This window comes from Equus quagga, chromosome 2, assembly GCF_021613505.1.
Source record: "Equus quagga isolate Etosha38 chromosome 2, UCLA_HA_Equagga_1.0, whole genome shotgun sequence".
Classification (NCBI taxonomy): Eukaryota; Metazoa; Chordata; class Mammalia; order Perissodactyla; family Equidae; genus Equus; species Equus quagga.
The window spans coordinates 111,287,930-111,303,104 of NC_060268.1; the positions used below are offsets into that span (position 1 = coordinate 111,287,930).

General features: G+C 36.1%; 1 protein-coding gene across 4 annotated transcripts in view; it reads left to right on the forward strand.

Moving 5' to 3' along the window:
- RYR2 (ryanodine receptor 2) overlaps positions 1-15,175 on the forward strand; it is a 678,741-nt gene that overhangs the window by 217,635 nt on the left and 445,931 nt on the right. For all 4 annotated transcript variants that reach the window (XM_046653495.1, XM_046653496.1, XM_046653497.1 and 1 more), the window contains exon 3: positions 9,983-10,087. In XM_046653495.1, coding sequence (XP_046509451.1) covers positions 9,983-10,087 — 105 coding nt within the window. The remainder of the gene's footprint in view (positions 1-9,982; positions 10,088-15,175) is intronic.

The following is a 15,175-nucleotide window of genomic DNA, read 5'->3' on the forward strand; positions in this document are numbered from 1 at the left end:
TTTCTTTCTCTCCTATTCTTCTGGAACTCCCCATACACGTATATTGATACATTTGATATTATTCCACAGGTTTCTGAGGCTCAGTTAATCTTTTTCTATGTTTTTTTACTCTGTGTACTTCTGATTGAATAATTTCTATTGATTGATCTTTAAGTTCACTGATTCTTTCTCCTTTCATCTCAAATCTGCTGTTGAGCCCATCTAGTATATTTATCATTTCAGTTATTATACTCATATCTAGAATTTCCATTTGGTTCTCTTTTTTGTAATTCCTATATCCTTACTGAGAATTTCTATTTATTGATTCATTATTATCATATTTTCCTTTATTTGTTTAAAAATGATTTTCTTTAGTTCTTTAAATACATTTGTATGTTTAAAGGTTGCTTTGAAACCTTTGTCTGCTAACTCTTATATCTGGGGACATTCAGGGACAGTTTCTCTTGACTATTTTTTTCCCCTCAGAATTGGTTAGATTTTCCTGGGTGTTTTTAGGTTTTGTTTTTTGCCTGTGTCATATTTTTTCCTAAAACTAGACTTTTCAGATAATGTGTTGCAGTAACTCTAAATTCTGGTATTCCGCCTGAAGGTTATTGTTGCTGTTTTTGTTTGTTGTCTTCGTTTAGTAACTTACCTCAGCTAAATCTGTGAAATATGTTTCCCCTGTGATGTGTTGCCACTGAGAGCAGTGTTGTAGTTTTTTTTAATTCTTGTTTTTATTTTGGCCTGGCTTCCTAGAAGTCGCCCTGTTTCTGTGTAGCTTAGAGTTAAGGGAATGATGGTACAGCGGTTGCACTCAGATGGTTTGAGCAACAAGGCTCTGTCCTCTCTAAATGAACCTGTGTGTGGGTAGAGAAGTGCATGAGAAGTTCAGGTCATTTGAAACCTGCCCCAGATTTAATTTCTACTGGGTCCTTTGTGTCTCTCTTGTGCGCATGCTACTTCAGGCTTGACCAGAAGTGTGTGAATAGCTTGGGACTACTCTGTGCTTGCAGCTTCAGTCAGGAATATACTGAGTCAGCCCAGCAGAGCTGTTGGGTCTCCCTGGAAAGTGTCACTTTCACAGGTAATGCGGTGTGCGTGGCATCTGCTCCAAATTGAATGAACCCTCTTTCATGTGGTGGCACAGCCTTGGGTCCTCACAGCCTATCCCACGCCACACTCTGGCACAACCTCCACGTCCGCTGAGCTGAGGGGAGATAGGTGCAGCCTTGGGAATTAACACTACACACTCTTACTGTTCTTTCCTAAAGTTCAGAAGTTTTCAAGCATAAAATTTTGTCAGTTTTTTTTTTGTGTTTGGTTAAGCTCCATTGCTCTGAAGGGCTATTTTTGTCAATTTTATCCAGCTTGCTTTTTGGGAGAGAATTTGCCAACCTCATCACTTTGCCATAAGGGAGAGTCCCCATAATTTCTTTAAAAAATGTAGCTCATAGACCTTTTTATCTTTCCTGAATTGATCCTTAAATGTAAAAAAGTGTTGCACTGTGTCTCTGATTCATCATGTACCCAGCTGCTAGAGTTATCTTCCTAAAACTATCCTTTGATTTCTTTGTGTTACCTATTGCCCCCTTTTGAGCCAAATTATATGTTAGGTGAGATGGAATTTTTGTTTACCCAAATGGTATTTGTATTCTGTTGTCTTCAGCTATATCTTTATAGTTTATATGGGTGAATAGGCCTCTCGAGTATGTCCAGGTCACCTAACCTTACGTCAGGGTTAAGTCTCACAAATACAGCTTCAGTTTCAGTTCTCTATAACATTCCTGAAGTATCTACCCTGACTTAGTTTTCTAATTCCATTATATACCTCTCTCATCAAGATTCTTCAACCAGAAAATATCGAATCTTCCATTGAAGTGGTAACTCTCGTGGTCAGGCAACAAGGGAAAGATGCCTGTGTCCAAATACACCCACAAGGCATCCATCCCGACAGGGTCACTATTTTAACGCCTCACTACAATTTGCTCCTGCTAGTACATTCCCGGGGGGCTTATACCAGGTCATGGGCTTCTAAAATGTCCCTCAAGTCACAGGCCAAGAGGTTGGGGTGTTCATGACTCTGGTTCTGTGTATGAGCTCTTTCAGAGCATGCACACTGTCACATTGAGGTTTAATTTGTCAATCATAACTACTACCACAAATGGACAGGAAAAACAAAAGAAAAAGAAAACAGAGAGAACCAGGCTGATATTACCCTCAAGGAGACAATGCAGTGTGGGTTTTAGGTTAAGCAGATATGCCTCTTAATAATTCTGGCTTTGATCAAGCCATTTAATTTTCCACTCACCATTTACTCATTTTGAAAGTAGGGATAATAATACTTCTCTTTTAGGGTTGTGATGAGGATTAGGAGCTAGAACACAGAGGACAATTAAAAGGTGATATAGCCTTTGTTATTTACATAATTATGTCTACATGGTTATTTTTTACATGCTTAAAACTGTGTAGAAATTCCAGGCTAGCAAAACTTTTAGTAAGAATTCCATGGTGTTGACCGTTTGCATCTGAGCCTACTTGGAGTTCCAGTTTTGAGCTTCCAAGTGATGTCGCTGAGTTGATTCCAGCTTGATTTGTTCAGACTGATACTGAGTAATTAATTTAGCTCTTGCCATTTTAAATTAATTTAGATGAAATTATCCAGCTCATTTTCAGAGAATGAGATATGTGCAAAGAGTGAGATGGATGGTATTTTGTATGGTTATGCCTGAATAAATCTGCACTGTATTACATAGTTAATTAAATTTGAAGACATCATCTTATTGCCTGCATAACTTGATTTGGAAGCCATACTTTCTTGTTTTCACTATTTTCTTCTTTCGACTTTCTGTGGAGCTCTAGGTAAGTCAGAGTCGGTTGGCTGCCCTCATCTACAAGTTTGTGTGAAGTGATCCCCCTTTTTGAAGCAGATTTTGAGACAGGGGACTGTGGCTATTGTGGCAAAGGTCATCTGGCTGGCAGATGATTAGGTTGACCTGGTCATGGTGAAAATTATTTTTTGCCCCAAATACTTTTAGGGAAAGAACCTATGATTAGATTCTTCTTAAATCTCGTTTTCGCTCAACTCCATAGAGAGAACACTGTTGCTCAGCAGGAATTTTCACTGGAAGATCTACCAAGTTTGATCACTATCTGTGGCTCACTGGGGTCTTACAGGAGCAAGGCTGAGATGTCACTGATCTGATTCTCAACAGATACTTGGGCCATACATTATTTTTGTCTTAGTTATCATTGCTTAGTTGCTGTCATGACAATGCCAGTTGCTTACTGCATCTGTAATGAACATGTATGTATTTTGCTAATTCTTAAAAAATTCCCTTTTGAGTAAAACTCTGTTCCAGAGTAATTTGTGGCTACTTGAACTATAGCAGTGATTCCACTATTTCCACCAATTTATTTGTTTTGTGGTTTTATTTTTCATCCATTTACTCGAATATTTACTCAAATAGCTCTAAACTCTTTGACTTTAGTGGTGAGACTCCATAGCTTTTTTAAATAGTACATTTCCCAACTTGAAGCCCAACTTGTATCATTGTGATATACTTCTCTGACTAGAAATTGTGTTTTAAGTGCAAACTAGGTAAATGGGCCGTTATCTAGAGTCTGGAGAGTTGGTTTGTTCTTTTATCAAGATTGTGACGGATGGGGGGTTTGGCTTCACAGTCAAAGGAGGCTACATCCAATGAACCACTGGATGGTTTTATGTGATTGTAAGGATACCTGCATATTCTCTTGAGGCTTAATTCATAGTAGAAGTCCCTCCTCTGCTTTCCCTTTGTTTTGCTTTCAAAATATCATGTACTTGTGTTCTCAGCAACAGTGGCTTCCACTCAAGATGTGTGTGAACAGATTTGACCCAAGACAGTATTCGTGTTGTCATCTTAGAATGAGAGAGATAATGTGGGATGCAATGTCAAACTAGTGTATGTACTTCTAGGTTTGCATTGGTAGATCTGAGTCATCTGAATGTTAAAAAATTGTAAAAATAAGATAGATTGACATATCTACTTAATATTATGTTTAAAGGACACTGTATTACAAAAGATGTGTGCCAAGGAGCAAAATGAACACTGACAAATCATATGAAACCCTACCTATTCACTAGGGATTTTCATAATTAACTGCTCAATTGGCAGAGCTGTGGCTCTTTGTAGTGGTGATATACTGCTAATTACATCTCATTTAAACCTGCTAATAAGTCCTCCCCTACCTGGACCAATGTTGGCAAGAATGCCAAGTAGAATGATTTGAGTTTTTCTGAAGAGATTCAAAGGTTTTAGACCTGGGGAAATCAGACATATCAGTTTCATCTGTGACAATCACATTCAGCCTTGTCTTTCAAAAAGCTCGTTTGAAAGAATTAATTGACACAGGATAAATATTTCCTTCTCTAAGACAATCTCATGTTAACCTTTGGTGCAAAGTGGGATGAAGGAAAAAGAATATGACAAGAAAAACTACTCAGAACTATGATCTCCCCTGAAGAAGTGTGAAGGTCTAGTGATAACCATATTTCTAGGCTGGAATATGGCGAAATGTTATGATTGGGGTTTTGAAGAAATATAAAGAGGAAAAACTGAACTGAGCTTTTCCTTATATCCTGCTTGATATAGCTTTTCCACAGTATTTCAGATAAGTCAATGAGATAAAACACCATAATTTTTTTTGAATAGGAGAATATATAAACATTTTCAAGGTTATTATTTCCCATCTGGTAGGTGAAATTTTGCCTGGTTCATGTCTCCAGTTGGCAACTTACAAAACAACAACAACTTTTCTTTTGGAGAAGATACAGTTTGCTATCTCCATAGTTGTGGAGAAGTTGACCCTCAGTGATGATAGTGCCTTGCCAAAGGCCGCTCAGCAGATGGGTGGCTGAGTGAAAACAAATCTGCCTCCACTTCAGCCCATCTGTTCCATTCTAAAGTACACCGTCTTCACAGTTCTTGCTAGAAGAGCAGCTCTTCTCTTAATTTATATCTCTGTGATTCTGAGCTTTCAATCTGATTTAGGTTTTTCCTTCAATTAGGCAGTTAAAATGACATTTTATTGGCATTTTCCAATGTATAATGCATTGATTTTCTTATTTGAACCTCAGAACAAGTCTTTGAAGTACGATGAGTATTTTGCCACTTAATAGGTGGGAAGCTCAGACTGATTACCTGGGATCCCTTGGCTAGTTATGCACTGAACCTGAGTCCTCTGTTCTTTGGAACAGTGACCTGCCCATTTCCTTATGTTCTCAAATGATCAAGATTTAATACCTCATTAATTTTCACAATAGATTTAGAGATATCTGTGTTACCGGCAAGGTTATTTGGAGCACAATTGAAAGGCGATATAAATTAACTTGTCTTCCTATTAGACAACTAGGATTACGAAACAGAAACAAAAGTAATCATTAGGACTAACTACCTATGTCCCTATGAACACATTTGTTTAATTTTCCAGAAATAGATGAAATCATAGTCTGAGGTCAATTCCTCAAACATCGAGCACGTTCTTTTGTTGACTGTATTAGGCTGGTTGTAGTGGGGTGGGAGCGTGAGGATCCAAGCTGAATAACAATGTTGCAGGGCAGGAAATGTGACCCAGCCTTCAGGAGGAATATGGCAGATCTTGCTTCCCTAACAGTTGTGAAGAATGAAGTAGATATCTATCTGCTATGAGACAATGATCTCCAGGATATATTAGTAAATTAAAAAATGTAATTTGTACAAAGTGAGCCCATTAATGGGGAAAGCCAATCTAGATACTTCTGTATGAGCATACGTATGCATGTAAATGCATAGAAAAAGGCCTGGAAAGATGCACAGCCAGTAGCTCGTGAAACTTCCATGTGGTTACACCCGAGAGGGAGAGTGAGTAGAATTACATTCGGAAGAGAGAATTTTCAACTTTTCAGTATTGTTTGAATTTTCAACAAGGAAAATGCTTTTATGTGTGATTTTATTTATATGTGATTTAAAAATATGAAATATTTTCCATAGCTAGAGATCTGGATATGGATTTTTCAGGCTGAGGGAGAAAAAAATATGAGCAAAGGCATCAGGATGTCGAAATGGAGGAGTTTGTTAGTATGCAATTGTTACACAATGATAATGAGAGAGATGATCCCCTGTGGCTTATGTAGTCCCCAATTATTGAGTGCAGTTCAGTTAAGGTAATGACATGTTTCAGTAGGTTTTTGAGTGAGTTAGGCAGATAGATCTGTGGAAGCCAAATGGTTTGATGAATACCTCAGTTGGAAATCTAATTGATTTCACATAGACTCTCCAGTGCCAACAAAGCCAGATGCTGCCTAGTGGTTATTCTTGAGAATTTTTTTCTCCTACGATTAGATAATGTTCGTCAGGCAGAAGAGAACGGTGACCAGCTTGTATTTTAAAAAGAAGAAAAGGCACACAGCCATGCTGCTGGCTTAAGGTTTGATACCTTGGCCAAAGTACACATATCCTGATAAAACTGGTGTTGTCTCCCTATAAAAAGAATTATTAACCTCCTGCCTGCCTGCTTCAGGGACTTTTCTGGGCAGCCTACATGGACATTTAGACAGACTGAAGCACTTTCTCTGGTTCTGTTTTGCATAAAAAGTAAACGTTCTGTGTAATGTTTAAGAGGCAGATAGGTGTCCACGCTGTGCTGTGGATGTTAGTTTTGTGTTTGGCTGCTTTCCATTTTGAAGCACTATACTACCCGAGAGTTTCTTGTATGATTTGAGAGCGCCCTCATTTTAAGGGCAAACAAATTTCTTTCAAATTGAAGTTCTAAAAATTAAGTTTCTCAGTAGTTAAGACTTGACGTAAAAAGAAATTAAGACTAAGGAAAAGATGATAACTTGCAAATATTTACGGATCGGAGCTCCCACTACAGATGTTTATGTAGACTGTTATACTTTCTCTCTTGTGCCTGGTGTTAGGGGTCATTTTGGTTTCCGTTTTGGGGCTTTGATTAATGAATGAGACCCTTTATTTTCCATTGACTCAACTGAATTTTTGGGAAGTGGGAACAAAGGCTTAACATAAATACTATTGCTATAGTAGGGTATAGCTATAAACATTTTAAAGTTATTTGAAGAAATATCCTTGTAAATTAAGGAATACTTTTAGTAGTTTACTTTAAAAGGTAACAAGTTATGGTAATGATTATGTTGCCTAAAATAGCCAGACCCTTGTTTTTAGAGCAAAATAAACAGATGCTGTTACAAAGCTCTGATTTGTGTTAAGTTTTCCTGAAAGCAGTAAACACCATTTTTTTACAGTCTCAGCTCTTCTATTACATTTATGTGTTTTTTGAGGTGGGAAGGGGGTAAAGAGAGAGAGGATAAAGATGGGTCAAAAGAAAATGGGTTGAGAGACAGCTTGTTTTGTTAAGAGACAGAGAATTGCCTTTGTGGATTGGCTGTTCATTTGTTCCTGCTAACTCCCGCTATCTGGAGAAAGATCTGGAGAAAGATCTGTAACAGGCATGTTACTCTGTGGCAAAATGAAATTATTTGGCAGGATTAATTCATTTCAAAACCATGTGGTTTTCAAGGATCTTGAAAATAAATGGTAGGTATTTTAGCAATCCGTACTCTAAAATTTTGATCAAAGTGAAGCGTGAAAAAATTTACGTACACCCAGTATGTAAATGTTTAAATGTTACCAGAAAGTGCTTTTTCTTGAAAATACTGTAATATTTTGGATGTTACAAACAGGTGGATAATTATTGATTTCTGTTTTCAAACACTATTTCTCCAAAATAGAATCCATTTAAGAACCAATTTTGAGAAGTGAGCGGTGCTTCATCATTGCCACAAATGGAGAGAAATGACAATATGCAAAACTAACTAATGACAGCGGCTCACTTATTCTGAATTCTTGTTGTGTTCTTGACACTGTGATAAGCTCTTTACTTATATTATCTCCTTTATTTTTCACCCCAAACCTTTGAGGATGGTACAACTTTTATCCCATTTTTCAGGGAAGGAAACGAAAGATTAGAAAAGTTAACAGCTACTAGGTAGTGAGGCCAGGATTCTTGCTTAGGTGATCTGTTTACAGAATCCAAGGTCTTAACTGTTATAATATACTGATTCTAAAGCAGTTAATGAATAGCGATCTGAATTCAGTCCAGCGGCGTGCTGGAAATGGCTCTTATAGACTACTGAGAGCCAATTGTTAGATATGTAGGAATTTCATGAGCTGATTTGTAAACTTTGATACTTTGAGATTAGCAATCATGGGCATATTTACACCACAGAAATGGGTAAACGCTACAAATGAAGGCTTTTCTTTTTGAGAATTGGTTCACTTGCACATCATTTAATAACATACTACCCTGCCAGCACTGTGTGTCAGAGTGTATCTCCCAAACCTTCACGTTTTAAATGGATATGAATGAAATAAACACTTCCATTAGCAGATTTTTTTTAGTAGCATTTATCTTGATCTGAGCAATTGTAGTTAGTATAGTTAGAACTGAGAAAATTAAATTTAAAAGCATTTATTCCCAAATTTCACAGTAGAAGTGAATCTCTTTTGCTAGTCTTTTATCTGAGAATTTTGGAAAAAGTTCTTTGTCTGGCTGACTACAGAGTATAAAAACAGTAGCTGTACCCAGATTTGAGAGCTTCCTTTGACTGCTGCCTGAGATGGTATCAGGAGAAATGGAAAGAAATTGGGCTGGGGGTACAGAAGACAGTGATAGGATAGAGCAATCCAGAGAAGAAAAGTTCATGAAAAAACAAAGCAAAACAAAACAAAACATCGGTGCCAGAAAGGATCATGGGAGTATAATCAGCTTAGTTGCCTGATTCTGTGCTTCTTTTGTCCATAAAGGAATTTTAACTTTAATTCTGGATCCCTGGTACTTAATCTTTCCTTGAAACCTTAAAACATTATTCTCTGCTGATAAGAATCATTCTAATGGTAGTGGTTCAACTTAATAAATACTTAAACATTATAAATTGTAATTTTGATGCATTGCATCAGGTGATCAGATTTATCCTCCTAATGTTCTTTTTATGAAGAAGACATGCTCTTGCTTGCATTTTGTGCTTAATATATTTATAATGTTCTTCTATTATGAAAATCCTCTTTTAAGTGTCTTCCCATACCCAGCTGGATGGCCTGCTGGATCATGCTTTTCAAAAGCAAAAGCATATAGAAATGATAATATATTTGTTCCTGATCAGGAGAGTTCTTGCTGACTCGCCAATCATTTCTTATCTTGCGTCTTTCACCTCCTTGGTAGATACCTTCTTGGATTTTCAGACTTTATGATTTTATTGATTGAAGTGAAAGTTTGAGGGAAGGAAAGAGAAGGGGAAAAGGATGACTGGGAAAATAAAGCAACACACACACACAGAACAGAAGTAAAATGACCATATCTCAAGTTAGGGGCCAAATATGATGCTAACTTGAGTGAAACAAAGGCATTGTTATCTTTGTGGTTAAGGAGAAGCTTGTGTAAATGAATATTTTGTACCAATTCAATTTTTTATTTGATTAACTTTGGTATTACTTTGAGGCAAGTATTTTTCTCTCCTTTTTATTTTTTTAATCAACTGACTGCTCGGTAGGTTATAAATGAATGCTTGAGAGTCAGAGAAATCTGGCTTTTTAATCCTGGCTTAAAATTTTTGGTAACTTAGTGACTTTGGAGAAGTAACCTAACTTTTCTATTTTCTTGTCCACACAGTGATAGTAATAATCCTTCCCATAGACGACCACAGGAGTTCATGATAAAGCTCTGAGTGCGATGCCTATCAGAGTAGGCACTCAGTAAATGGGTAGCCACTGTTATCCGTAAATTAAAAAATAGATTAAGTGTGAGCAGAATAGACAATGTATTTTGATGATTTTGGAACTCATGTTAGATAATTCACAAGTACGCTTACTTTTTCTATGAAAGGAACTGAAATGTAATAAGGTAAATTGGGTCTGGACACTTGATGATGATGATAATGACAATAATGGTTTTCCCTCTTTCCTCACAGAATGTCCCCCCAGACCTCTCCATCTGCACCTTTGTGCTGGAACAGTCCCTCTCCGTCCGGGCCCTGCAGGAGATGCTGGCTAACACGGTGGAGAAGTCAGAAGGGGCAAGTACTTAATTTATCTAGACTTGCAGTATTTTAATGATCTCAGCTACTGTATGAATGATTTAATTCACAAGTATTGGAGACTTTCTTCTTGCTGAAAGAAGTCAATGCCTTTTCCTTGTGATTTCCTTAAGTTTGACTTTTTGCTTTATCTCCCAGACCTGTGATGTCTTAGAGAACTTAAAAAACAAAATCCAACCTTAAGGTGATCTGTGTCATTGAACCTTATGCTTATGTCTATGGTTTAAAACAGAACCTTTCTTTGAGCATTTGTGTGTTTTCTTCCATTTTCAGAGCTGTTGTTGTTTGTTTGATTAATTGCTTTATGCATGGCTATTTGTCATTAATCTGTATTTCATTTTCAAATACCTCTAACCATGTGACTATGTTCTAAGCTTCTTTATGGCATGTAAAATTTCATGGCACTCATATATTTTAAGTAACAAAATTATGGTGATACAGCTTTAGTCGATTGCAATTTTGCAAACAGCTGATCATTTTCTTCTGAAAATTGAAATTCTTAATCTGTCTCCTAATGCAGACATTTTTCTTTGAAAGCTTATTTGGTAATTTAAATTATTTTCCAGGCTATTCCTTGGTATGACTGATTATTGGGCTACTACTCATTCTTAGCCAATTCATTAAAGTTTAGAATTAAGCAGGAGGATGAATCGTCAAATTTTTGATTCCTGGTTTTATTTTTTGGTACTATAATTACTGCAGTATATGGTTTCATAAACTATACTATTTCCAGGAATGAAGCTGAAAATCTTCTTTTGCTGTTATTGGTCTATGTGTTGCTGTTACTGTTGTCAGTCGTTGTTGTGGTCTGGATAAGCAAAGAGATGAAAAAATGATAATGCACAGTTCAACAGAAAACGAGTGATCAATTATGATGTAACATATTTTCATTAGCCTTGTAGTTTTAAAAATTTTAGTGTCACACAGCTTAGGACTTTAACTGATTTCTGCATTACTTCTAAATTCATTTAAAATTTTAGTAGTTTACTACTAAATACGGAGGAGAAACTTTAGTGATTTTTATTTGATATAGACTAAAAACTCATTTTACGAAAGATCTGAATATGTGTGTTTTAATCTTTCAAGTTCATTTTTGGTTACAACAAAGTTTGAAATTACTTTATCAAACTGTATAAAGTTTCTTTTAAAATTTTTGTTCTTTAATGCAAAGTTTTAGAGTGGGCTTAAATGTAAGAGGAGCAAAACATTTTCCAGTGTATCTAGTTTCCTTTCTACCTGGAATAACCCCTCCTGATTTTTAAGCATCACTGAGACATATCGACTTTGAAATTCAAGTCTCTCTTTACAAGGAAAAATCATTTTTATTTTGCATTAGCATCTAGGAAAATGTATTGTCATTTTGCTTATCTTTGTAGATACCAACTTATGGCTAAATGGCCATAAATGTAATTTTTATAATGTTAAGCTGCTTTTTCTAAATTTAACACTTTTGAAAAAGATGTTTTGTCTCCCAAAAATCATGGGGTTGGACTAGGCAAGCTCTAAATTTTCTGTGTATATAAGAATTGTTGGTAATACTATTTTAGGATTTATGTTTTTAAGATATTTATTCAGAGTTAGAATTTCTGGACCTTCCAAGTATTTTTATTTCGCTGAGTTTTATTTTGAGTTGTTCTTCATCTAGAGTTTCTATTAAAGATCAAGTCGTAATTTATGTGATGTGTGGAACACCATTTTATAAAGCCCAGCTTAGCTGCTATAAGACATTAATTAAAAAATATGAATTGAGAAAAATCTCCTACAGGAAAAGAACATATTTTATTGAGCTGAATCTCAGTTTTAGACAAGTAACTTTTAGGAAGAAACCATTGTCACATAGCTCATAGGGATATTAAATTTTGGGGAAAGAAAGATTCTCTCTTAGACTGCAGAGAAGTTTTGATTATACCAGGGGTGATATTCAAAATATTTAACAACTAGTTTGGGACAGGCATCAATTAAGCAGCGTGGACCTCTGCGATAATGCTAGAGGCAAGGTCCTAGAGAGATTTGGGATGGTCTGAGCAATTTGGGGGTGTCCTGGAGGAGCCCTGAGGCAGTCACAGTCAGAGAGCACTCAGGACTTGGGGCCACGACTGTTTACCAATAGGGATAGAAGTTTTCCAATTTAACAACTGTCTTAATCGTAATAGTGCAGACTGGCTAAATAGCATGTCTGATTATTCACGATCAATGGATGCTGCCGGCACTTGTAGTAATCAAGTCTTTTGGACTCCACAGGGATCCATATCCTCTTTCCTAGTGCTTCCTTCTGTCTTCTTGGTTTCATTATGGGACTCTTAAATCCTTTTGTCGAGCAAATTGTCATCTCCAACTTAATAAATTACATGCAGTAATTTGCTTAAAGGAAGATCTACTTTTAGTAGGATGAAGTGTGTCAGCAGGGTAATGCTCATTTTTACGAAATCATTTCCTTCCTTACAAATTAACAGTTTATCAAAAAGAAACTTGTGGATTCCCTGATTCCCCCACACTTTCATAATTAACTTTCTTTATGAAGCCTTGATTTTTTAAAAATAATTCTTCCTGAATTCTTTATGTAATTCAATAAATTGAATAATACTGATACTATTTAGTGTCCAGAATGCTGTGATATCCACATAGCAATACAACATACTTGACATGGTAAGGAAAAAATTTCCATCTAGAATCATGCCCTTTTTTTTGGTCGCTAAATACCATTTTGTTTGTATTCTTGGGTCCCACTGGTTAAATGCATGGTTTTCATAAAGCTGCAGGAAATCTAGCAGGAAATTCCCAACATTGTTTGTGCCAAAACAAATCATGAAAATTATTGATAACAAAAGGAGATGTGTAACATTAAACAGGAAAAAATATTACCTAATTTATGAAGTTTTGATCCCATAGAATTGCTTATTGTGACTGTTAGTAAAATAACAAATATTTTTGTGGCACAAAAAGCATTCTGAAGGGCTTCATCTGAAGAGATTTTCTAAAATGTCTGTTTAATAAAAAAAATGTGCTAAGACAGAGACCTAGATGTGGTGTTTCTGGTTCCACTGAATATCATTTAATTTTTCTTCTTCTTCAAAGTGTATCAATATTGAATAGGCCAAGATCTGTTTATCTTTGTGTGAGTAGCTCCTTATGGAGCCTTTAGAATTCTGTGGGTGGAGACAATAGGCATACAATGAGGAGACAATGACTGTTTGCAGTGTCCATCCTTTGGCTGAATTTTGTCTGGGCTCCAGTGTTTGCACATCCTGCTTCTGTTCTTCCTTCTGCTTGCCCCTGAGTTTTGTGTGGTTCTGGATAACTTGTCTGCTAGTGAATCCACCTCTGTCTGTCTCTTCTCACTCTTCAGATTTATTCTGCCTGTTGGTGAGATAGCAGAGGGTGAGACAGCGTAGGGCTAGAAGCAGGGCTGGGTGGTCTTAGAGAGCTGCTCCAGCATACCAGCTCTAACATGTGCTCGCCCTGTGGCTTTAGGGGAGGTGACTCTTTATCATCAGGCTTAGTGATTAATAAATGAATGATGGTGGGTATAGACTATTTAGCATACATGTAACGGTGGCTGTTATTATTGTTTCACTTATTCTTTATCTCATACCTATATACTCCCTTGGTGGGATTGTCACTAGTCCCTAGCCACCCTTTCCTTGACGGCCTTGGCAGCTTCCTTCTCTGCCGTCTTGGCGGGTCCAGTCCCCGCTTCCCCTCTCCTCCAGTATCCCAACTGTTTCTGGCATGTAGTTCTGCCAGTTTAATTATGACACAATTATGTCAAAATACAGTCAATGACAGCATTTTTGTATTTCCGTGTGTGTTCTAGTTAGTAAAGTTTAATAATTTAGATGATCCTATGCTTTTGGCTATTTATTTTATTATACCTTATTTAATTCACAAACATTTCTGATGAATACTTTCTCCATACAATTTTATATTTAAATGTCTAGTTTAATTTAAGGACTCCATTTTACAGGAGCCCGGATACAACCTGAGAGTGACACTGTACAGTGGAAAGAGCTTTGGTTTTGGAGTCCATGAAGTTTATTGAAAATTGTTACTTTTCCAAATAATATTTTTAATAATTAGCATTTGTTGAAAAGGCATTGCTTTTATTTAATGCTGTGGGTATGTTAAGTGGCTTACTTGTATATTCTATTTAGGAGAGTATATTTTAAAATTATAACAGTGACTGTCCTTTCTGTCTATTGGTTCACTTGTTTCTGAGAGGACTTGGGACCCTGCCTTTTTTATCTTTGGCTTATGGCCACTTGGCTATTGGTCTCTTGTTGTTAGGGTATTGTAGATTGACACAAGAAAAAAACAAAAATTAAACCAACATTTTCCCCTTATATTCTGCTCTTTGGTGAGGAAGTAGGTTGAAATTTATAATTTAGGTGATTGTGATTGGGATCATTCATTCAATTTATGTCATATATTTTCCTCAATATTATAGGTTATTGGTAGTTTACTATAATCTAAATTACAGTTGATGCTTTAAATATCTATAACATTCAGAATGTAATATTATAAATATTACTTATGAATAACATCATTCAGTTCTAATCTTTCATTTACTTAATGCAAACTTTTTGAACATTTATAAGATATACTTTACAAGGCTCTGTGGATAGAAAGTTGAATGATAAGTGATTTTTGTCATCAGAGAGTTCACACTCTCGTGCAGGTATAGAAAAACAATTATAATACAATTGGATGTGCATTATCATAGAAATACATGTAATTATAGTGTTAGCAGGAGGAAGGAATTGGATATGCGGAATGTGTCGTTCCTTTGAACTTTCCTTGGCCTTCTGTAATCATTTCTAAGACAAGCAGAAATAATATTAAAACTGTTAATATAAAAATCATTTACAATTTTTCTCCAAGGAGCAATTTGATCTCATTAGGCTATTCCTCAGAATTCTAATAGAAAGTAGTGCTTGCCAGGAGGACAATGCATAACATGTCCAAAGATATTCTTAAAATGATTTTTATGTGTCAATTTACTAAAATGGTTTATTATTTTATATGAAGTCCTAAGAATATTTCATATTACTAAATTATAGACTGTCTTGT